The following is a 22,703-nucleotide window of genomic DNA, read 5'->3' on the forward strand; positions in this document are numbered from 1 at the left end:
ATAGATCCATGGTGAGACTGCACCTGGAGTACTGTGTGCAATTTTGGAAGCCACATTACCGCAAGGATGTGCTGAGACTGGAATCGGTCCAGAGAATGGCCACCAGGATGGTCTCGGGACTCAAGGAGCTCCCATACGAGGAGCGGTTGGGGAAGTTGCAGCTCTACTCACTCGAGGAACGTAGAGAGAGGGGAGATATGATCGAGACATTCAAGTACCTCACAGGTCGCATTGAGGTGGAAGAGGATATCTTCTTTTTCAAGGGTCCCGCGGCAACAAGGAGGCATCAGTGGGAAATCAGGGGCGGGAAACTGCACGGTGACACTAGGAAGTTCTTCTTCACCGAAAGGGTGGTTGATCGCTGGAATAGTCTTCCACTTCAGGTTATTGAGGCCAGAAGCGTGCCAGATTTTAAGGCCAAATGGGACAAACATGTGGGATCTATCCACAAAGATAGATAGGGAGGGTCACTGGAGTGGGCAGACTTGATGGGCCGTGGCCCTTATCTGCCGTCTATTTCTATGTTTCTAATCTTGCTCCTTCCCCTCTTAAACCTGTATTTTTTTTTTTATGCATAGGTCAAAGGACGCTCCACCACAGAAGTGACATCTTAGAAACAGTGATCCTGGTGAACCCAAATGTAGACAGCATTCTAGCAGAGGTAAGCTTCTAACTTTAAAAAAATAAAACTTTCTGTGTAATGTAAAATCATGATATTTCCTCTCTGGTCATTTTCAGCATGTGGATTGGCAGCTCATCCTAAATTAAGCAGTACGTATAATTTTATTTTGTACTTGGAATTTGGATTTCCACCAGAATGGTTTGTGTTACTAAGCAAACTGAAATACTGCTCTGGAAAAAGCTGCAGGGGAGGGTGTTCTGAAAGGGAGTGGAGTGTGTGGCTACAGCCTCAGGACCCTGGGGTTATGGGTTCAAATCCACACTGCTCTTTGTGACCCTAGGCAAGTCACAAATTATTTGGCTAGTCCACACAGAACAAAATATCCTATCAAAAATATGCAGGAGAAGAAGTTCAATTCGAAGCTTCAAAAAATACTTACTCTATTCTCTTGAAATTATTGAAACACAAAAACCAAAAATAATTGTGTACCATAATATCCTTATTACAAGGAGGACAAAGCCTCAGATCCCCATCTTCAGCTAGAACAGATCTTGCTGAAAGACTAGAAAGGGTAAACACCTCACAGGCTTGTCAAAAACCTCCTTGTTTAACTTGTATAAGTTCTTATAAATCTTCAGAAAAGCATCCTGAGACTTTAGCTTAATTTAATATGCAGCTCTGCTTTGAAAACAGTCACCATTCCTATTAAACAATTACTGAAGGTAACAGCTACTTATCTTAAGTGCTGCACCCAACTGCAGGTTCACAACTTGTTGACTTGTGCAGATGTTGACTTGCTTGTTCAAGTCAACAGAGCTGGATGTTCAAGTTGACTTGCGATTAAAAGTGAGGGTTTTCCTGAACATCTGGTAACTCTAGTTTGTTGGAGATGGGTTGGTAGAGAGCTGTGAAGAAGCCAACCGTTGGGAATGGGTGAAGACAATAAATTGAGGTAGGAAGGAGAAGCAAGGGGGGAAGGGGTAATGCCTGGGCATGCCCAGAAGGGACCCAGCACCATGCAGGCTCAGAGAGGGAAAAAAAATCTCTCTGAGCTATTGGAGAGCTTCTCCAGCAAATGGGAGCTGTCGGGACATCACCTATACATGGCTGACTCATCACCCCGCCTTCTCCCAGACCTGCAATCTCCTGTGCAGTGTGACTAAAGACTAGGTATAGATTTGAAAATGCAATCTACATACCAAACTTACCACAGTCTTAGAAATGTCATTAACCACTTAAAAGCGTGCCTGTTGTTGATCCCCATGTGTATTCAGACAATACAAAACACAGCCCTAAGACTTATCTATTCGTTGAAAAAATACGACCACATCACAGAGGCATACCACCACTCACGCTGACTCCCAATGCAAGCCAGAGTGCACTTCAAATTCCATTGCCTACTATTCAAAGCTATAAACGGAAACAGCCCAACCTACCGGAACAATCGACTAACTCATTCCACCTCAAACAAACACAGGAGAACCCACACAATATTCACACATCCGCCAACCAAAAATGTCAAACGAAGAAAAATGTTTGACAACCAGAGCAGCGAACCTGGACCGACAACTCACCAATCTGCTGACTTCGACCACAGACTACAAAACCTTCAAAAAAAACAAAACCCCGACTCTTCAAAAAATATGTAAAACCAATATAACACAACCAACAATGTTCTGAACTCTTCCTGCATTACCAACTACTCCTTAGCAAATTAGAAAATGTTCAAACTATTCCTTAAGTACTTCTTAATATCATAACAATTCTTATGTAATCCTCCTTGAACCGCAAGGTAAAGGCAGAATAGAAATCACTAATGTAATGTAATGTATTTTTAGGTGAGCAAATGCTAAATAAACCATTTCTATCCTTAGAGATCTATATTGGCTCCCAACTGGGTACAGATGTCAGTTTAAGCTACTTTGGCAGAAGTCCAAGGTCAAACAGGAAGCAAAGGAAGAGGCAGTTCTCTCGCAAACATCTGTGTGGAGACAGCAGCCAAAACAGAAATAATATCTAAAAGAAGGGCTGCATTTTGATTGAAATTGTAATTATGATTAATCGTGCAATTAAAGGTGTGTGATATTTTTTTTTCCCTCATTGCAGCTCCTTGTGACGCTGGGCAAGCCACTTAACCCTCTGTTGGCCAGAGCCACAAGGAGGTACAGTGTAGGGAAAAAAGTGGCATACCTTTAATTGCAAATACAAATTTTAACCAAAATGCAGCCCCCCAAAACTTACATAATAAAAAAGAAATGAAAAGATAAAATGTACAAAATACAAATTGAAAAATTATAAATTAAAGAATCTAAAACAGCATGCAGAATAGCTCTATGTAGAGGTGCTGAAAAGTTCTCAGCCCAGCCAAGAAGAGAATCATGTGGATATGATTCAATCAATGATTGGAAACAGTCAAAGCATTTCTGCAAATTGACACTTAACAAAATAAGAGAAGAGCAACTAAGCTGATAAAGGGTATGGAAAATCTCTCATATACTGACAGATTGAAACAGTTAGGACTGTTCTCCCTGGAGAAGCGGAGACTTAGGGGAGACATGGTAGAAACCTTCAAGATCCTGAAAGGCATAGAGAAAGTAGACAGGGACAGATTTTTCAAATGTAGCTGAAAAGTGCTATCTTGTTTCGTTAAGTGCCAATTTGCAGAAATGAAGTTCTATGTTTTAACATTGTTTTGGATCATTGATTGAATCAGATCCACGTCATTCTCTTCCTGGCTGGGCTGAGAACTTTCCAGCACCTCCTTGTAAACAGCCTTACAGTTTTCACACACTATTAAAAATGGATGACTGAGTAGATAGATACTAGTCAAAAGAGAGACAATAAGTACCAATCAATGCCATAGAAATAATCTGGGCGATATTCGGTCCTTGGCAGTCAGCAGGCCAATTTAGCCTTGGATATTCAGTACTGAGCATATCCATGCAATACAATAAATATCTGAGGCTAATTCAGTGGTATTAGCCATCAGAACTTATGCATGTCCAAGCTGAATATTGGCTGGGATTTACATTTAAAAAAACCCAGAATAGCCAGTTCAGGTGACCTCTCATCCAGTCCAAACCCCCTTCCCTCAATACTCAAAGTAACCCTTTTTCCCATGATCCCCCACCTCCTAAGAAAATAGAAGGCTGTCCCTGCCTTCTCAACCCCTCACCTCTGTAGTCCCATCCCCTCCAAGGTGTATCCTGGAGAAGTCCTTGATAGTCTAGGGGCAATATCCACTTGGCCCTGCTTGGCACCAGCCTGCATTCCAAAATGCCGCCTCCTGGTATTTCTCAGAAGCATGCCTAACAATAACAAGGAATGTCTTTTTCTCTGATGGCTTCCCTTTTGTAAAATCTTAAATTTTGTAAGGCCTGGTTATTTAGACAGGCTACTAACATTTTTGGTGCTTTGTTTACATTTTACTTTTTCTTATTGCTTATTTAGACCCCCTTTTATCCTGCTGCGTTAAGGTTTTTTTTATCACTGGCCGCTGCGGGAAAAGCTCCGACGCTCATAGAATTCCTATGAGTGTCAGATCTTTTACCGCAGCAGACGGTGATAAAAAAAAACTCTTAACGCAGCTTGATAATAGGGGGGTCTTAAATACTGTTGTGATGTTTTATCTTTTTTTGTTGTTGTTGATTTTTGATTTTACCTATTTATTTATAGATATATAGGCATACAGAAAAGTGATTCATGAATTTCATAAATGAAAATTTCTCTCACCATCCTTTTTCATGCTAACAGTATATGATGCTGCTTTATTTGTTATCTGCAGATACGTTCTCTCATATCAAATCCATCTGCCAACAAGCTCCTGATCCTAAGTGGCCAGAGTTCAGACCAGGAAGGACACTTGATCCTGCAATCAGGGTCCTTCACTTATCAAAACTTTGCTGAAATTTTTACAGATCCAGAGGTTAGTATTGCATGGTCAAAAGATGAAACTTGAAGGTCTTAGCATAAGGTAGCATTGAGCGGAAAGAAGATCCTGACCTTAATTCTCTGCTCTTGTATGTGAAGTCAGAGCTCAGGGCTCAGTGCTTTGCAGGTTTTAGCAGGGAGCTCCAGATCCACTCAGCAGGGATGATCCGGGTTTTGCATGCCCGGAGTTGCAGTTGAGAAATGAGAACGCCCTGCATGTAATGGAATAAACCTGGAAAAGAACAACCCTGTTGGATAAATCTGGGCAAACCTAACTGCAACTCTCCAGTGAGACACCTATGTGACAAAAAGCTGGAGGTTTCCCTCGTTTGGTCTACGTACATATAATAAAACTATTTTCTACAATTAAAGACCATTTTTACTTAGCATGCAAAATAACACTGCTCTAACCAACTAACAATATATAAGGGTTAAGCACACTAATGCCTTTTAATGCACTATATTTAACATTTTATGCAAGGTTTTGCATTTGGAATCGAAGCAAGAGTCCATATCCTTTATTGCCTTTTCTCTGTGATAATTCCATCAGAAACAATTCCCTGACTCTGCAACCACCTGTGCAGTATATGACTAAAGATGGGGGTATTTGGAACACAGATTGGGTAATAATTTAAAGGCATTGGCCCATTTTCTATAAACGGTGCTCTACCAGCACCTAACTTTTATGTTTCAAGCAAGTTAAGCGGCAGTCCTGGTTGGGTAATTACATCAGTGGAGCCGGGCTGTCTTACGGCGCATTTCGGAAAGAAATTAAGACTGTATTGTTTGATAAATTCATTTCCTAAATAGAAGTTATATTAATAACAATAATTCTACTCTGACTATTCTTAAGGAATATGTTGTACTTTTGCTATTTGTATTTTGTACTTCGCTGATTGTCCAGCTCTCTTCGGTGTAAACCCCCTAGAAATTGTCTAACTGTGGCGGTATAGAAGACTAAAGTTATGTTATGTTATAACTTAAGTGCAAGGCGCCATTCAAGCATGAGTATAATCGGTTTTTAAAAAAAATGTAGGCATAAGAATTGCTGCTGCTGGATCAGACCAGTGGTCCATCGTGCCCGGCAGTCCGCTCACGCGGCAGCCCCTAGGTCAAAGACCAATGCCCTAACTGAGACTAGCCCTACCTGCGTACGTTCTGGTTCAGCAGGAACCTGTCTAAGTTTGTCTTGAATCCCTGGAGGGTGTTTTCCCCTATAACAGCCTCCGGAAGAGCGTTCCAGTTTTCTACCACTCTCTGGGTGAAGAAGAGCTTCCTTTCGTTTGTACGGAATCTATCCCCTTTTAACTTTAGAGAGTGCCCTCTCGTTCTCTCTACCTTGGAGAGAGTGAACAACCTGTCTTTATCTACTAAGTCTATTCGGATTCGATCATGTCCCCTCTCAGTCTCCTCTTTTAAAGGGAGAGGTGGCCCAGTTTCTCTAATCTCTCACTGTACGCCAACTCCTCAAGCCCCTTAACCATTTTAGTCGCTCTTCTCTGGACTCTTTCGAGTAGTACTGTGTCCTTCATGTACGGCGACCAGTGCTTGTCACAGTATTACAGGTGAGGACGTACCATGCCTGGTACAGCGGCATGATAACCTTCTCCGATCCATTTGTGATCCCCTTCTTAATCGTTCCTAGCATTCTGTTTGCTCTTTTCACCGCCGCAGCACATTGTGCGGACAGCTTCATCGACTCCTCGACCAGTACTCCCAAGTCTCTTTCCTAGGTGGTATCTCCAAGTACTGTACCGTACCAGACATCCTGAATTTTTCACCATCCCCATCCACACTTAATTCCCTGTCCCCATGAGTTTTGTTCCTGTCCCTGTCCCATTCCTGTAAGCTCTGCCTTAACTGCACAAGGCTTGGACACTTATGATTTTAAAATGTTTGAGACTTGTGGAGATGACGATAGAGCTTGCAGGAATGGGGCAAGGACAGGAAAAGAACTTGTAGAGATGGATTGGAAAATGAGTTCCCCCCGGGACAGGGAAAAATTTATCCCCATGTCATTCTCTACTTGGGAGAACAGTATAGAAAACTGAATAAATAATTAGTGTGAAAAGTTTCAGCCTCCCGATAACCAGAGCTGGTATTGTGATGTCATAATGCCTCATTCCACCAATGCCTGAGAGCCAACCTCATCAGTGATGTCACAAGGGCTTGATTGTCCTATACTTAGCTCACTTGTACTACATTTTGATTTCTAGAGTGGTGGACAGATTTTTCCCCATCCCCTGCGAGTTTTGTCACTGTCCCTATCCATGCCCCATTCCTCTAAGCTCTGCTTTAACCGCACAAGCCTCGAACACTTATGATTTTAAAGTGTTTGAGGCTTGTGCAGATGAAGACAGAGCTTGCAGGAATGGGGCAGGGACAGGAAAAGAAGTCGCTGGGACGGGAAAATGAGTTCCCGTGGAGATGGGGAAAAATTTGTCCCCATGTCATTCTCTAAAAACAGGATATTAGACTAGCTGGATCTTTAGTCTGACCAGTAGAGTAACTCTTATGTTGTTATGATCCTAATCCCCTCTCCACCCCCCCCCCCATACACACATACACTTTTTACAAAACCGGCCGCAACAGTGCCCATGAGTGTCGGAGCTGTTATCGCCGCAACCGGCACTAAAAAACACACTACAGTTTTGCAAAAAGGGGGGTAAGCGACTTTTTAAAATAATTTTATATTATTGCATGTGAAAGTTAAACTCTTCTTAAATCCTAGTACTCATCAAACTTGTCTACCCAGTCACAGTATGGCAATTAGACATTTTATCAGGATTTTTAAATTCTTTTTTTGAACCTCGGTATAGGCTGAGATAACCTGCATATTCAATGCCGGGGCATCACGGCTTCTAGCATTGAATATCCAGGTTTGCTCACCTGTATGTTAATTGGGCACTGGCCAGTATTTAGACCGGTGCCTGGTTAGCTTAGCACGTAAAGGCCCTCTTTTACTAAGCCGTGGTAGAAAGTGCTCTGACGTTGATAGGAATTCTATAAGCATTGGGGCATTTAGCGTTCTGGGCCATGGCAGAAACCAGTACCATGGCTTAGTAAAAAGGGGGAGGGGGGGTTTTGGTGTCTGATTGAAGCTGTGGGCGGATCTCCTGCACACTTTTCCCCTTAATTTGGTGCCTAAAGTTTCCCTAGACACAACCCAAAAGTGGACATAGCCATAGGAGGGGCATAAGCGGGCACCAAGTTTTAGAACTGTGCCGATATGCACCTAACTTTGGACACCATTGCACTATGCCAGTATTCTATAAAGGGTGGGGGTGGGGGTGGGGGTTAACTCTGGTTGAATTTTTTTTATAGTTTTTCAGGACCTGCTGATTAAAGAACATATAATTTATTTATATATTGCAATGTTCATATGGGGATCTGGCTATAGCTTGTATTTTATGAGGTTAGTAATGTTGTTCATGGAAATCATTCAATAAAAATTATTTAACTGAAAAAAAGAGTTGCAATGTTTCTCTTTTCTTACTGAATGTAATTTCTTTTCTTTGTCTGGTTTTTTTTTTTTGGCAGGTTTGCCAGTTGCTGAGCAATACTGATCCAGAAACCAAGGCTTCTTTCACTGTTACCTGTTTGGGCGAAGGTGATTGGAGCAACCTCGGACAGTCCAGTTTTCAGGATATAATTAGCTTCAAACTCAACCCCGACCCGGTCTTGCCTAAGATGGATGGGGTCTCTGAGTTTGTAGAGTATGTTTCCGAGACAATAGATGTGCCATCTCCCTTTGATCTTCTGGAGCCTCCAACATCTGGTGGATTTTTGAAGTTATCCAAGCCTTGTTGTTACATATTCCCTGGTGGGAGGGGAGACTCTGCTCTTTTTGCAGTCAATGGATTTAATATCCTGGTAGATGGAGGTTCTGAGAGGAAGTCCTGCTTCTGGAAGTTGGTTAGGCATTTGGACAGAATTGATTCTGTACTCCTTACACACATTGGTGCAGATAATCTACCCGGGATCAATGGGCTTCTTCAGAGAAAAATTGCCGAGCAAGATGAGGAACAATCTCAAGGTTCCACGACGTACAGTGACTGGATGAAAAATCTTATCTCTCCAGAGCTTGGTGTAGTCTTCTTTAATGTCCCTGAAAGACTCAAGGTGCCAGAATCCACCATGAAGGTGAAAAGAAGCATTGAAGAGGCTTGCCTGACATTACAGTACCTGAATAAACTTGGCATTAAGTCAGAACCTCTTTATAGGGTGGTTAGCAATACCATTGAACCTATCACTTTGTTTCACAAAATGGGGGTTGGGAGGCTGGACATGTATATCTTAAACCCTGTGAAAGACAGTAAAGAAATGCAGTTTCTAATGCAGAAATGGGCTGGTAACAGCAAAGCAAAGACTGGTATTATTTTGGCAAATGGCAAGGAGGGAGAGATTTCAGTTCCCTATCTCACATCTATTACAGCTTTGGTGGTATGGGTTCCAGCAGTCCTTCAGAAAAATTGTGCGAGTTTTATTCCCAGGGAATGCAACCACAAAATAAAATTTTGGAAGGTCTTGAGAAACTGAAGCATTTAGATTTTCTGCGGTATCCAATAGCTACCCAAAAAGAAGTATCATCTGGCATGCCTCCTTCTATTCTGAGACAGGACAAAAAATTAGACAGAGGACAGGACAGTAAAGAAAGTCTCAAATCTCCCAAGCTAGTTTCAGGGAAGCCAGGGAAAAAAGAAGACGTTTCTGAAGAAATGACTAAGGAGATCAAAATGGAGCCAGTAAAAGAGTCCAGAGTTGATAAAAAGATAAAAGAACCTACTGAAAGAATCACAGAGAAACCTGTTAAAGTAGAAAAGATAAATACAGAATCAAGTGATGCAATGAGGGCAGAAAAGAGAAAACTTATGAAAGAAAAATCAGGAAAAAAACACCTCAAAGATAAAGTGTCTAAATTAGAGGAGAAAAGGGACAAGGAAAAGAAAGAAATGAAAAAAGATAAAAAAGACATTAAAAAGGATGACATGAAAAAAGAAGAGAAAAGAGATGTAAAGAGAGAAGAAAAAAAGAAAGAAGTAAAACCAGAACTGAAAATAAATCTCAAAACCAGATCTGAGACCCTTTACACCAGAAGTAAGAAAAACTTTACACAAAGCAAAAATGTCAGGTAAACCACGAATAGAAAAAATCAAACCCAAAGCTGAAGTGGAAACATTGGCTCAGCAGAAAAACAGTTCTTGGTCAAGAGGTATCTATAGAGAAACAGCCCATTTTGACTGATTATGGTAGTACAGAGGTCAGTTATGTCTTCACCTGAGGATCTCACCAAAGACTTTGAAGAACTGAAGCAGCAGCAGGAGGAGGACTTGGAGCTGAAGGTTGTTCAGGATATAACCAGCAGGGAAGCAGACGAACTTGGCATGAAGGAACCACAATCTGTAGATATGAAATTTTCCGATATAATGATGAACCAAAAAACAATTTGATGATGATATAATATTAGCAGGAAAAATAATTGAAAATAAAGTTCCCCTTGAGTCTCCAGATGAGGGAATTACTACCACTGATGTAGAAGGAGAGTCACCATATGAAGAGAAGGTAATTCATGAAACAAAGGAGTCTACAGAACTAAATGAGAAATTTGAAGATGAGGGGACAGCTATGGAGGAACCTCTTGAGATAGGAGAATTAGAGGAAAAAGTTGAGAAGGAGGAACAAATTGAAAAAAATATCACAATATCATGATATAGAAACCACAGACAAAAAAGACATGATGGCATCACCCACTTGGAAACCACAGACTTTTGACATCAAGGAAGAACTTCCAAAGGAAGAGAAAGAGAAGGAAAATGTTGCACTTGACAGAAAACAGAAGGAACACGAAGTAGAGAAATATACAGAATTAATTGAGGGTAGGAAGGAGAAGGAAGAAATTAATAGAGAAAAGAGAGCTGTAACAGAAAAGGTAAATTTAGAAAATATTGATATAGAAAAAAGAAGAGGACAAACCAAACTAAGGAAATATATCAATCTACAAAGAAGAAGATAGAGCATATACCTGCAAAGTAAAATCAAGAGATATTTATGAGTTTGGCGTTTCTGCAGAAGAGGCAGAGGAAAATGATGGTAAAGAAAAGTTATATGAAAAAGAAATTGCCAAGGAATCAATGTACATGAGTGATGTACCTGTGGCATCAGGAACAACAACAGAGCACGTGTCATATATACAAGATGAAACCATTCCTGGCTATTCAGAGACTGAACAAACCATATCAGATGAAGAAATACATGATGAACAGGAAGAACGGATTCCCCACTTAAAGTATGATGTTGGTAGTTATGATATTTCTGTGCCTGATCAGCCAGGATCGTTTGAATCTATCCATGGTATTCAGGCTATTCCAGCTTCTGAGAAGGTTGATAAGGACTATGTTGACCAAGAACCTGAAATTGTTGCGTATCCCACAAATATCGTTGCTGCCCCCTTGGCTGAAGAGGAGCATATTTCCTCTGCCACATCTATTACTGAATGCGACAAGCTTTCTTCTTTTGCAACATCTGTTGCAGAGGATCAATCTCTTGCTTCCATCACTGCTCCAAAAACAGAGGAAACTGGAAAGAGCTCTTTGCTGTTAGACACAATAAACAGTATTCCTTCATCTCGAACTGAAGCAACTCAAGGTATAGAGTATCTGCCCTCTGCTGGCACAATGTCTCCTACTTCATCATTAGAAGAAGACAAATACTATAAGTCTCCACCTTCTGAAGACTTCCAACCATTAGTAGAGAGAGTAAGTACAGTCAACATTCATAAGATGGACCATGAAGAAGAGGAAGAAGAAGAAGAGGAAGAAGAAGAGGAGGAAACTCCAAATTTTGAAGTGCCTGAAAAAGAACATTATAACTCCCTGTTCTCTCAATCCAGTGTACCAATTGCTATTGCAAATGAAGCTTCCATAGAAATAACTGCTACTGTTCAGTTATCTAGTGAAGAAAAAATGTTGTCTCAGGCAGATACAAGCTTGGGAGAATCTGAGGAAAGATGCATAAGTCCTGATGATAGCACTGTTAAGATGGCCTCTCCAACACAGTCTGGTCCTACGAGTGCTGGCCATACCCCTTTCCATCAATCTCCTATAGAGGATAATTCTACCACTTTGCATGCAGAGATGTTTGAAAAGACAGATATATTTGCAAAAGGAGATGATATACGAACAACCGCTGTTACTAAAGTGCTTGAAGATGAAATGAAAATATATTCATCTGATCATATATCTCAGACAGAAGGGGCATCTCCTATTATTATGAAGGAGAAGCCTGTCATAGAAGACAATTTGCCATTTTCTGAGGAGTTCTTACCTAAAGATGATGAAAATCATTATCTAGCCACCTTTACTGAAGATTCGACATTCATTGATCAAGAAACAATACTGGCAGCTCATATGGATGACCATTACGAGAAGCCCATTCTTTACCATGAATGGTCTCCTGAGACTGAAAAGGAGAATTATTTTAAAGAGACTCAGACATTACAGTCTAAAGAAATCATATGCTCTAAAGGGTTGGCTTCCACTATAGAAGTTCTTTCAGAAGATATAGAGTCACCACACCTTAAAGAACAGAGCCCAGAACAAATCAGGAAATCATTAGAAAGCTCCATAGAAGTCCCTTTCTCTTCAGATTATGGTCCCATTTTTCCCTTAAAAACTGAGAAGCTTCAGATTCAAGATGAAGACACATATCCAAGAGAATCAGTTGTCACTGGAGAAGACATGACATCACTACCTGTCGGAGAGCTGAACTCAGATGAGGATGAAAAAGCAACAGAAATTCCAGAAACCTCCTTAAGAGATTTACATTCACCCAATGAATACAGTTAGTATTTAGGAAAGACCACATATTCAGGGAAATTCATTTCCACTGGAGAGATCTCTCCAGACGCCAGCACATATCTGTATGACAGAGAACAGAGTCTAGTTCAAGATGAAATATCTTCAGGAGTTTCCCATAAAGAATTTTCTTTAGAAGACACCAAATCGTTTTCTTTGACAGGACATATCCCAGCAGAAGATAAAATATCTCCAGAAAGCTATTCTAAAGAAATCTTATCAGGAGATGTGTCAACACTTCCTTCATGGCAAAAATGTTAACTACAGATGATTTGTCTTCGCAGATTCCAGTTTGAAGAAATTTCTTCAGCAGAATCAAAGACAAAAGAAGAAATATCCCCACAGGTTTCGAGTAAAGAGCTGTTTTCCACATGATACAACCTGTATTACTGAGAGAGCTATCAGTATGGAAACATCAACACCTCTAAAAATGTCTGCACAAGAAATATACCCAGAAGATAATAAATCATTTCATTTCAGAGAACAAGCTTTAGCGGAAGAATGAAAAAAGCAGCCCGTGGAAACAAAATCCTTTTCATTTCTAGAGAACATGGTCTTGATAAGGAAAAATAATTCACCAAACATTTCTCCCACAGAAATTTCTCCAGATGCTCTATCACAAACTGTCCAAAGAAAAGATCCCTTTTCAAGAAAACTATCTGAGATTTTGGCTAAAGAACCTTCTCTAGAAAATGTAATGTGGATATACTCCACAGAAGAGAAAGCTGTACAAGATGAAAAACCAACACACACGGAAGCCATTTATTTTAAAGAGCTAACATCTGAAAAAAGAGTGTGGTTTACTGGAGAGCGGATGGAGAAAGAGTTGGAGAAAGTGACAGACGAAGAACATAAAATGAGGTACACAGAGGCAGGAGAAAGCACCTTCTTGGATGAAGTGCAAGATTATGAAAATAAATCTTCTGTCTACTTCAGAGAAGATGAGGGGTCTGATGTGTCTGAAGGATTCTGCTCCTGAATATGTTAGAAAACAAACTAGGTGAATCAGAATGTTCTTATTTTTCAAGAGGGGAAAACCCCTTGAAAAAGCAAAATCTTCTACTTACATAGAAGATACTCTCTGGGATAATAACACTAAGCCAACTCTAGAAGATGCAGATATTCATTTCAAGTCACCAACAACTACAAAAGCATTTGCATTAAAAAGACTCTGTAGACCTTTCATTAGAAGCGTGTACAATAGAAAAGTTCACATCTGAGACCCCCATCATTTCCTCCATTTTTTCAGGTATCATCAGAAAATTCATGTAGGAGATTGCAAGATACGGAGAAAGCAATCCCATATATGTATGCCAAATCATTGGAAGAAGCTTCACTAGTGTTGCCTCCACCAGCAGTAGAAGAAACTGAAGTCCAAGAGCAAGATATGGCATCTCTCAACCAGAAATCCCTAATCTCAATAAGCCAAAGTAAACATTCTTTACAAGAAGGAGAGATGCTGATTTCCAAAACCAGCACATGGAAACTGAAGAATGGGAAACTGATGAAACATTGCACACAAAGGGTGCTGATGCAAATCTCTAGTTGGAAAGGCTAAGAGTGATTTAAAAAAAGATGAAGAGCATGGGGCAGAATATCCTTATCTTTACTCAACAAGTCCACATAAATATGTTGACTCTTCTTTAAAGGATAGTGATGCTTTATCAAAACAAAGTATACACTCCCCTGTTAATGAGTATTACCACGATGATAAAGAAGAAATACTAATCAAACAAGAGGAGAGAGACTCTTTCAAAGAGCTAAACTTTCCTAGGGAGGTCTGCTCTAAGAAACCTTCAAATCATTTTTGAATTATATTCACCCGAGACAGAGATAAGTGAGCCCAAAGTTGAAGAAAGAGAGCCGACACCTTACCCACACGAAAAAACATTTCAATATGCTGACATTATGAAAAGGTGGTTGTTTCTAGAGCTACACATCTGAGCCCCATTGTAAAAGAAACAGACTCACACGGTCCAAGTTACCTTGAATGGAGAAAAGTCAGGAGCTTCGTTTGGAATGTCAGGTGAGACTTCTAAGACAGAAAAGGCGCAGGTAACTCAGAAGGAGTTGCTCTATCATATCTCTGCAAAAGAAGAAGAATCGTGTCTGCACACTTGCACTGAAAAAGAACTCTCATCGCCAGCTTCCCCCAAAGACAAAGGAGAATCGGCAGCTTTCGATTATACAGATGTCCATGCAAAATATTCATCTCCTGCAGATAAGGAAGAGGATCACACTACTGTAGGTTATGAGGAAATGGAAGGGGAGCCTGAGTGAGTTGACTGTACCAACTGCAAAAGAAGGGGTTATCTCAGTATCACAGGAATCATCTCTCCAGACAGCAAGGAGCATTCAGTACAAAGGGGACACTGCAGATCATGCTGAGCAAAGGACACTGGATTCTTATGTCGAAGCAGCCTATAAGGATAAAAGCAGTTTTTCAGCAAGTGAACATCTCAAACCTGTATCACCAAAGGAACCACAAGCCAAAGATCTTTACTATGAGAAGGCAGAGCAAGAAGAAGAAAGTGCCAGTGACTCGGAACAGAAAAGGGATGCAAATGAGAAATCTGAAAAAGAATTCAAATCCACCACTTCTTATGGGGCTATAGAAAACCTTGTGGAAGGAACCTATATGCAGATATCTCAGAGGTGGAAAGGACAGGAGTATCAGAATTTGTTCTCACAGCCAAACATCAAGAATCTAGCCGTACAATGTCAACGTTTCCTGCACAAGAACCAGAAGAAGAAAAAGATGCAGAATTTGATACCCTGGGCTATCATTATGTAGCATGTATCGGAAAAGGGAAGGGATTCCTTTTGATGCAGATGGTTGTTTAGGCCAAGATAGTAATTATGCTGAAAGATGTTCTCAGGAATTATCAGCTCAAAACAGCTGAGGAAAAACAGAATCAGGGAGATGAACCAGTATTGGGCAAGCAAAACAAAGATTATTGTTTTAAATCTCTGGTACCGAAGAACAAGAAAGGCACTCGGAACAAGCTGATTTAGGAAGTGATTTACCTTTATGGATTTGCAAAGCACAGTGAGAAACCCAGGCAGTCTGCTGTGTTCTGGCAAGAGGAATCCCCAATGTGCCAGGCTGCGTCCTGGGCCTTCACAGGGGAGAAGTCTGTTGTCTCAGATATTTTTGGCTCTCCATCGTCTCATAAAAGAGAAAAGGATGAGTATTTAGAGGTTTCTGAAAATGTTACCAGCTTAGAGTCTTCATTTAGCAGATTTTCACCCCTAAGCCTGTATGAGGAAGATCAGAAGGTTTCCAAAAGCTCAGAGACAAAGACTTCACACCAGGAGGCCACATTTTCAGGAGAAGTGTCACCTGAAGCTACCACACCAGTGAGGCAGAGTACAACAGAAAGTTTCTATTCACAAATGCTTTCATCTCATGTGGCAGCAGAACCAACTCTTAGGAAACCTGTGGGATGTGGTCTCCACTAATTCCAGCTGATTCTGTCAACAAATATCCAACTGAATCTGAGGATCCTATCTCTGCTGAAGACTGTGAATCTAGCTGCACATATGATATGGATGACAGTACCCTACCATGCAGAATTGAGTGCCAAAGAGAATCAGTTGTGTCACTAGCTACTGAAACAAAAGAGCAAATGTGTGCAGTCAGCCTGGAGCACCAGTCACAGTTCACTGAAAAGCTACCGGGAGGGGCAGCACTGCCCGATATCCTGACATCATTTCCTCCCCCTCATCAGGAAGAAGCAGCTACGGCAAATGGTCCTACAGAAGTAAGCACAGGTTCACAGGTCTTTCAAAGCATGCAGCATTCACAAAAGGAGGCTTTTGGTACTCTGGAAGGAGAATTTGTGAAGAAGACTTTGCCAGATTTTGACCTGAGCGTTTCTTCATATTTTGGAAAAGACACTGAAAAACAAGATCGTCCTTCCACACTAATGTCTCCTGAACATACATTCCAACCTTTTATTCCAGATACACAGAAAGGAGGAAGAAATGAAGATCATGGAGATGCCTCACATGAAATTGAGCCGTGTTTAGGAGCCACCCGCAACTATGAACAAAAGTATTCTTCATGTGACTATAAACATAGGAAGGGGGAGCTATCTCCATCTTTTATCAACCCTAGCCACATGATCTATCAGAGGACAGTGATTTCTCACAGGATGAAGGTCACCCTTCAGTGAAAGGAGTGGTCCATCAAGCCCCTAGGCGGCATGTTTCTAAAGCAAAAAAGGTTGAGGAGACATCCTTCAACTATCTGTAAGTCGACCTCTGGTACCTCCCAATTCAGACTCAGATGTCCCCTCCTGAGACAGAATGAATGTCCCTCTATAACAGCTGATGCCGCAATGGACTCTGAAGAAGATGCAGATTTCCTTCTGTGGACAAAGCCATGAGTGGTTCCCATCTGGTGGCTCAAGGTCAGGGCATGACCTCAACCTATGCCAATTCTGGATCCTCATCTCATTCCCCTCACCCAGATGTTTGCATGGTGGATCTGAGATGCCTAATACATGATCAGATATATAAGGTAAAACTGAAAAAGTTACTAAAAAAGAGCTAAAAGAAAATCAGCAAATGGGATGAGGAAGCCCTTGAATAGACCCAAATCATCTTCACCTGCTAGGAGAACAGATCCTAAAGGTAAACATTCCCCAATATCTACAAAGCAGCTGACAAAGATACATCAGAGAAAGTCACCAAAAGGCACATCAATGAAAAAAGAAAAGGATGTAGCGCAGAAACTGTCCAAACCACGGAGTCCATTAGTACAGCCTTCTCGAGGTGAGGAGAAGGATGAGATCTCTCGAAGCAGCCACAGCAACCTGGCAAAACTCTAACTAATGGCATCAAAACACATCCAGGTAAGAGGTGATGTGATAATTCTCATGTCTGAGTAGATCTTCTGTTAAGAAGCATCCATTCTATGATCCACACAAGTAGCTCTTAGAGAAACAGGAAATGACAACTTTCCAAAAAATGGAAGAAAGAACAAACAGTGAAGCAGGACTCTGGTGTCCATTCACCTTTATTGTATCTCAAGACTTGAGATACAATAAAGGTGATTGGACACCGTCTCCCATACAAAGTAGTGGCATGTTTTATGTGCCAATTCCTGGCTTTCCTGTTCAGTTATTATACGATATGGTATACAGGGCCAATTCAAGGGACTGTTGGTACCATGAACCAACTTTTGCATCGGTGCCTCCCCCACTCCATAATAGGGGTCTCTCTCTCCTTCCCCCCTCCCCCCATCCTGTGATTCTGGTATCTACTCCTATCTCTCAAGTCTCCTTCTTCTGATGTACTAGTTGAGGCACTGGCTTAGGACACAAATGATAAAGGGTACCAGAATCCAGTCCAGCATACCTTCACACTTCTGGAGGAACAGATGTCAGAATGGGATTTTGGCACCTTTTATTACTGACGCCCTGTGCCAGCGCCTCACCTGGTCCATAGGTTGAGCCGGCCCTGATGGTGTAGTCAGAGAAAGATATACAACTGAAAAAAAGACTTTTACCCATCCCATTAAGACACTTTCTCACAATTCCTGATAGTAACATACAATTAATAACTAAACACATTGCCTCCGCTAACTCAGTGACAGACTGTTTCTGGACTGTAATTATTATGTATTCTTGACCAATTTCAACACGTACCTTCAAATTTTATGACTTTAATAGTTCATCGGCGCATCTTGCCAGGCCCTCTTAAATATATATATTTTAAATATCTTTATTTATTTTTAAAACTTAAAATAAGTGCAACATATTATACAGACATTTTATACTTTAACAGCACTTAAATTCACTCAAATTATATTTCATAACAAATACATGTATCATCCCCCCTTCTATATATCCAACAATTGCACTTAACCATAATTAAGTTAAAAGTATTTCCAATGCCTAATGCCGGAAAGTGCCCATGTAGGCAAGATTTACAGCATAGATAGGCGACAGAAATGTAGGCCCGGAAAACCCTGCCACATTTCTGGTGCCTATCTTGCTTTGAGGTGCGATTCTGTATACGGTGCCGTCACATGATTGAACGAAATCGGTGGCTACGCCTTTAGGTGGCCACCGACAGCGGCACCGTATCCAGAATCCAGCTGTAATTGTCCTGGCTATTCTTACTTCTTGTACTTGTGATCCGCATTGAGCTGTGTAGAATTTTGTCAATGGCTCCGAAACATCCTTAAATTTCCTGTAATGTCCCATTTTAAAAATGTGGCATAAAGATTCCGACCAGAAATTATAGTTTAACCGGTCCCAGTTTTTCCAGTTCTTCAAAATAAGTTGTATGATAAAGAGGTTTATTATTATGGGAAGATATTGGGCTTTTAGCCCTCATTAACGTGCCAAATAGCACGGTATCGTACGTCAATGCCACTGAATTTTCTAATATTTTATTCACTTGACCCCAAATGGATCTCCAAAACTTAAGTATCAGTAGATGATCCAGTGTCTCTACATCGAGATGACAGTGCCAGCATCTATTAGACTTAGAACTATATAATTTCTGTAAATGAATAGGAGTCCAAAAAGATCTATGTAACAAGAAAAGCCATGTTTGTCTCATAGATGCAAATGCCTTATGTCTCATCCTCCAAGTCCAAATTCGTGGCCATTGAGACACAGAAATCTGCTGCTTTATCTCAATGCTCCAAATGTCACAAAGACCATAGTAACATAGTAGATGACGGCAGATAAAGACCCAGTCTGCCCAACCTGATTCAATTTAAATTTTTTTTAAATTTTTTCTTCTTCGCTATTTCTGGGCAAGAATCCAAAGCTTTACCCGGTACTGTGCTTGGGTTCCAACTGCCGAAATCTCTGTTAAGACTTACTCCAGCCCATCTACACCCTCCCAGCCATTGAAGTCCTCCCCAGCCCATCCTCCACCAAACGGCCATATACAGACACATACCGTGCAAGTCTGCCCAGTACTGGCCTTATTTCAATATTTAATATTATTTTCTGATTGGTTTCTTATTCAGATATTAATTTGTACCACTGGGCAGCCTGATGCCGTAGGAAATCTGTCTGGAAGCATGGAACCGGCAAACTATACTGATTTTTAAGATTTTGCCAATCAGGGAACCCCCTTCTGAATGGCTTGCTTCAACTGCAACCACTTATAATTTTAAGACTTAGCAAAACCAAATGTTTGTTGCAGTCGTGAAAAGTCAAGCAGCTTTCCCTCTGATACTACATCATCCAGAGTACGTATGCCCGCCTGCATCCAATGCTTCCAGAGGATCTTAAACCCACCAATTTGAATCTTGGAGTTCAGCCAAATGGACTGACAGGTGGATTTATGAATCGGAATAGGTGTTAAATTATTAATAAATTTTAATGTCTGCCAAGTATCTAATAAAATTTCTGTTGTCGTAGGCAACTTGATACTTAAAATGAGACACAATCTCAATGGAGACAGGAGTTGCCATTCCAACCATAACAAGTCTGAAAGATTTTCCATGAGCTTGGGGAGGATCTAATGCATACCCTGACGCATTATAAAGGCCACAATTGTTTTTTTATAAAGATACTAAAGCAATTCTCACAGCTTTACCCAGCCAAATAAATTTAGTAAGAATATTATTTAATTTCTTGTAAAAGGACCCCTGAAAAAACACTGGCAACATACCCATTTAGTAGCAAACCACAGGCAAAATCATCATCTTAAACAGACACCGCCTCCTCACTCGGCCATGGCTTCCAGCCGCCCCTTCCTGCCGGGTTACAGAATTGCTTCCTGTCTACATTTTTGAAAGCCGTTCCCCCTCATTTGCATGTGCGGATTGGAGGATGATCGGGACACAGGTTAGTGAATCGGGTCGGAGGGAAAATCGGGGTCGCAAAGGGCTCGCAAATCGATCGGTACACAATTGGTTTGCTTAGTGAATCTAGCCCTTAGACCTTTAGTAGCCACAGCTGTATGTCTAGTCCCCTGTCTATGGATTTTCAGCACCACTGTGCAGTCTCCATAGGTTGAAGAGGAAGCAAAGTATAATCAGATGCAAAAGATCATTGCGACCCTTCTTTCCCCTTTACTCTTCCTTCTTATCTGTGCACCCCTTTGTTAGTCATTTTCTGGACTGGCTGTCTGTATCCTTTGTCTGCAGAAATTAACACAGTGATCTGTTCAGAATGCAATATTGTCCTATTATATGAACTGGTCTTGCATTACCCTCTCTATACTATGGCATTCCTCTGGCTCTCTCAGTTATCCTGTTTTTAGTAGTAAAAGTATTCAAACATTTTTTTGCTGAGCTGGGATGACCTCATAGCTTCTGACTTTTACCATTCCAGAGCAATTTACTGAGCTACAAGTGTATTTGCTCTGCGGTTCCTCAAATTCTCTCCTCTTTCATCTGTCCATTCCACACCCCCCTCCTCCTTCCTCCTCCCTCCTCTTCCCCCCCCCCCCCCCCCGGCACTCCACTCATCGGATAAGTCTCTTATCTGTACCCTTATCCTCTACAGACAACTCCAGATTTGGTTCCTTCTGTCTTGCTGCACCATATGCCTGGAACAGATTGCCTGACCCGGTACGTCAAGCTCCGTCTCTGGCAGTATTCAAATCCAGACTCAAAAGCCCACTTCTTTGAAACTGCTTTCAATTCCAAACTCCATCCCACTTCTAAGCACCAATATCTGACTTATCGTTCCCTCTGTAATTCCATCATCTGAGCACAGTGTATTGATGCACCTTCTTGTCCAGTTTGTCTGTCTTGACTAGATTGTAAGCTCTTTTGAGCAGGGACTGTTTCCTCTGTGTTTTGATGTACAGTGTTGCATATTTCTAGTAGCGTTATAGAAATGATTAGTAGTAGTTGTAATAGTAACGATTCTTTTGTTGGATAAAAGTATTAATACAGTGTGATTTATCTTCGATTTAAAAGTCTCTAGTGGTTCCAAAACAGTTCCTCCAGGACCTCCTGTTTACGTGGATCTTGCTTACATCCCCAACCACTGCAGCGGAAAGAATGTGGACCTGGAGTTCTTTAAGAGAGTTCGTGCTTCATACTATGTCGTGAGTGGCAACGATCCAGGCAATGGAGAACCAAGTCGGACAGTGCTGGATGCTCTTCTGGAAGGAAAATCCCAGTGGGGAGAAAACCTTCAGGTAAACTCGCTTCCTTTACAGAATGGCTGAGAAGTGGAGCACAAAATGAGGTCATATACTGGCAGAGGTTCATTATTTGAAGTAATTCATCGTTTTCAAGATAGACACTCTCCTTAGACTTCAAAAGCAATTACTTTGATCATAATTGTTAAGGTTTAAGTCACTCTTTCTGACCCAGTGATTCGGTGGCAATGCTATGTACTACCATGTCAAAAGATCTAATTTTGGCCTGGACCAATCTTCCCTCTAAGCCATGCAGGAGTTCTCCCCTTACATTCCCGCCATTTGGGCTACTTTTTGAATATCATATTTCCAATTGCAAGAGACAGACAAGTTCTGCAGGACATCCCCCACCATCACCACCACCACTGGCAGCAATGTGGTTAGAGGAATCCCATATGGCTTAGAAGGAACATTGATCTGGACACTTGCTCCCTGGGATGATAGAGGTACTGTAGGGTAGGGAGAGCATGACAGCAGAGCTGTCAAGGTAGCTAGTTCTAGGAGGGCAATGTTAGGCCAGTCTTGGAAGTCTAACAACCCTTTCATGATGCATTATTTTCAATAAGTGGAATCAAGGACAAGAAGTACCTCCCTACTACAGAATGTAAGGTCAAAACTAGGATGGGCAAAAAAAAAATCAAAACACAAAAACAACTGAGGGAAGATATGATGGAGTGGAACATGTACAGTAGAAGTGAATTCTTTGCTCTTCCAAATGTATAAGGACTAAGGGGCATACATTGAAGTAGAACGCAACATATAATTAAGTTCTGGAATTCATTGCCAGAGAACTTAGTAGAGGTAGTTAGTATAGCAGGCTTTAAAAAAGTGTTTGAGCAAGTTGCTGGAAGAAAAATCCATAAACCATTTTTAAGGTGGATTTGTGAAAGCCACTGCTTTTTTTGTGGGATAAGCAATAGGGATTCTGCTGTTTTGGGATCCTGCTAAGTAGGGCCAGTGTTGGAAACAGGATACTGGACTTGATGACCTTTGGGTCTGTCTCAGTAGAGCGATGCTCATGTACTTACAATATATGTCTCCGTCCTGGAACTGGTAACTTGGCAGCTCTGGTCATTGTCATTATGCATTAGCGGCAACTAGTGGTAAGATGTAAGCATTATAGAATAGCTCTTATATGGGAACTGCACTGCAGTGACCAAAAGTAAGAG

General features: G+C 41.1%; 1 protein-coding gene across 1 annotated transcript in view; it reads left to right on the plus strand.

Annotated features, from left to right (window-relative positions):
- The window catches only part of MAP1A (microtubule associated protein 1A), a 176,947-nt gene that overhangs the window by 148,621 nt on the left and 5,623 nt on the right, over positions 1 to 22,703 (plus strand). The window contains 24 exon segments of the mRNA XM_033920780.1: positions 579 to 661; positions 4,407 to 4,547; positions 8,093 to 9,009; positions 9,011 to 9,053; positions 9,055 to 9,618; positions 9,620 to 9,776; positions 9,779 to 9,938; positions 9,988 to 10,228; positions 10,230 to 10,501; positions 10,545 to 12,391; positions 13,122 to 13,360; positions 13,655 to 13,835; positions 14,432 to 14,649; positions 14,747 to 15,118; positions 15,421 to 15,840; positions 15,843 to 16,521; positions 16,524 to 16,645; positions 16,647 to 16,776; positions 16,779 to 16,830; positions 16,832 to 16,860; positions 16,863 to 16,978; positions 16,980 to 17,225; positions 17,228 to 17,264; positions 21,308 to 21,531. Coding sequence (XP_033776671.1) covers positions 579 to 661; positions 4,407 to 4,547; positions 8,093 to 9,009; positions 9,011 to 9,053; positions 9,055 to 9,618; positions 9,620 to 9,776; positions 9,779 to 9,938; positions 9,988 to 10,228; positions 10,230 to 10,501; positions 10,545 to 12,391; positions 13,122 to 13,360; positions 13,655 to 13,835; positions 14,432 to 14,649; positions 14,747 to 15,118; positions 15,421 to 15,840; positions 15,843 to 16,521; positions 16,524 to 16,645; positions 16,647 to 16,776; positions 16,779 to 16,830; positions 16,832 to 16,860; positions 16,863 to 16,978; positions 16,980 to 17,225; positions 17,228 to 17,264; positions 21,308 to 21,531 — 7,490 coding nt within the window.

This window comes from Geotrypetes seraphini, chromosome 14, assembly GCF_902459505.1.
Source record: "Geotrypetes seraphini chromosome 14, aGeoSer1.1, whole genome shotgun sequence".
NCBI classification, from domain to species: Eukaryota; Metazoa; Chordata; class Amphibia; order Gymnophiona; family Dermophiidae; genus Geotrypetes; species Geotrypetes seraphini.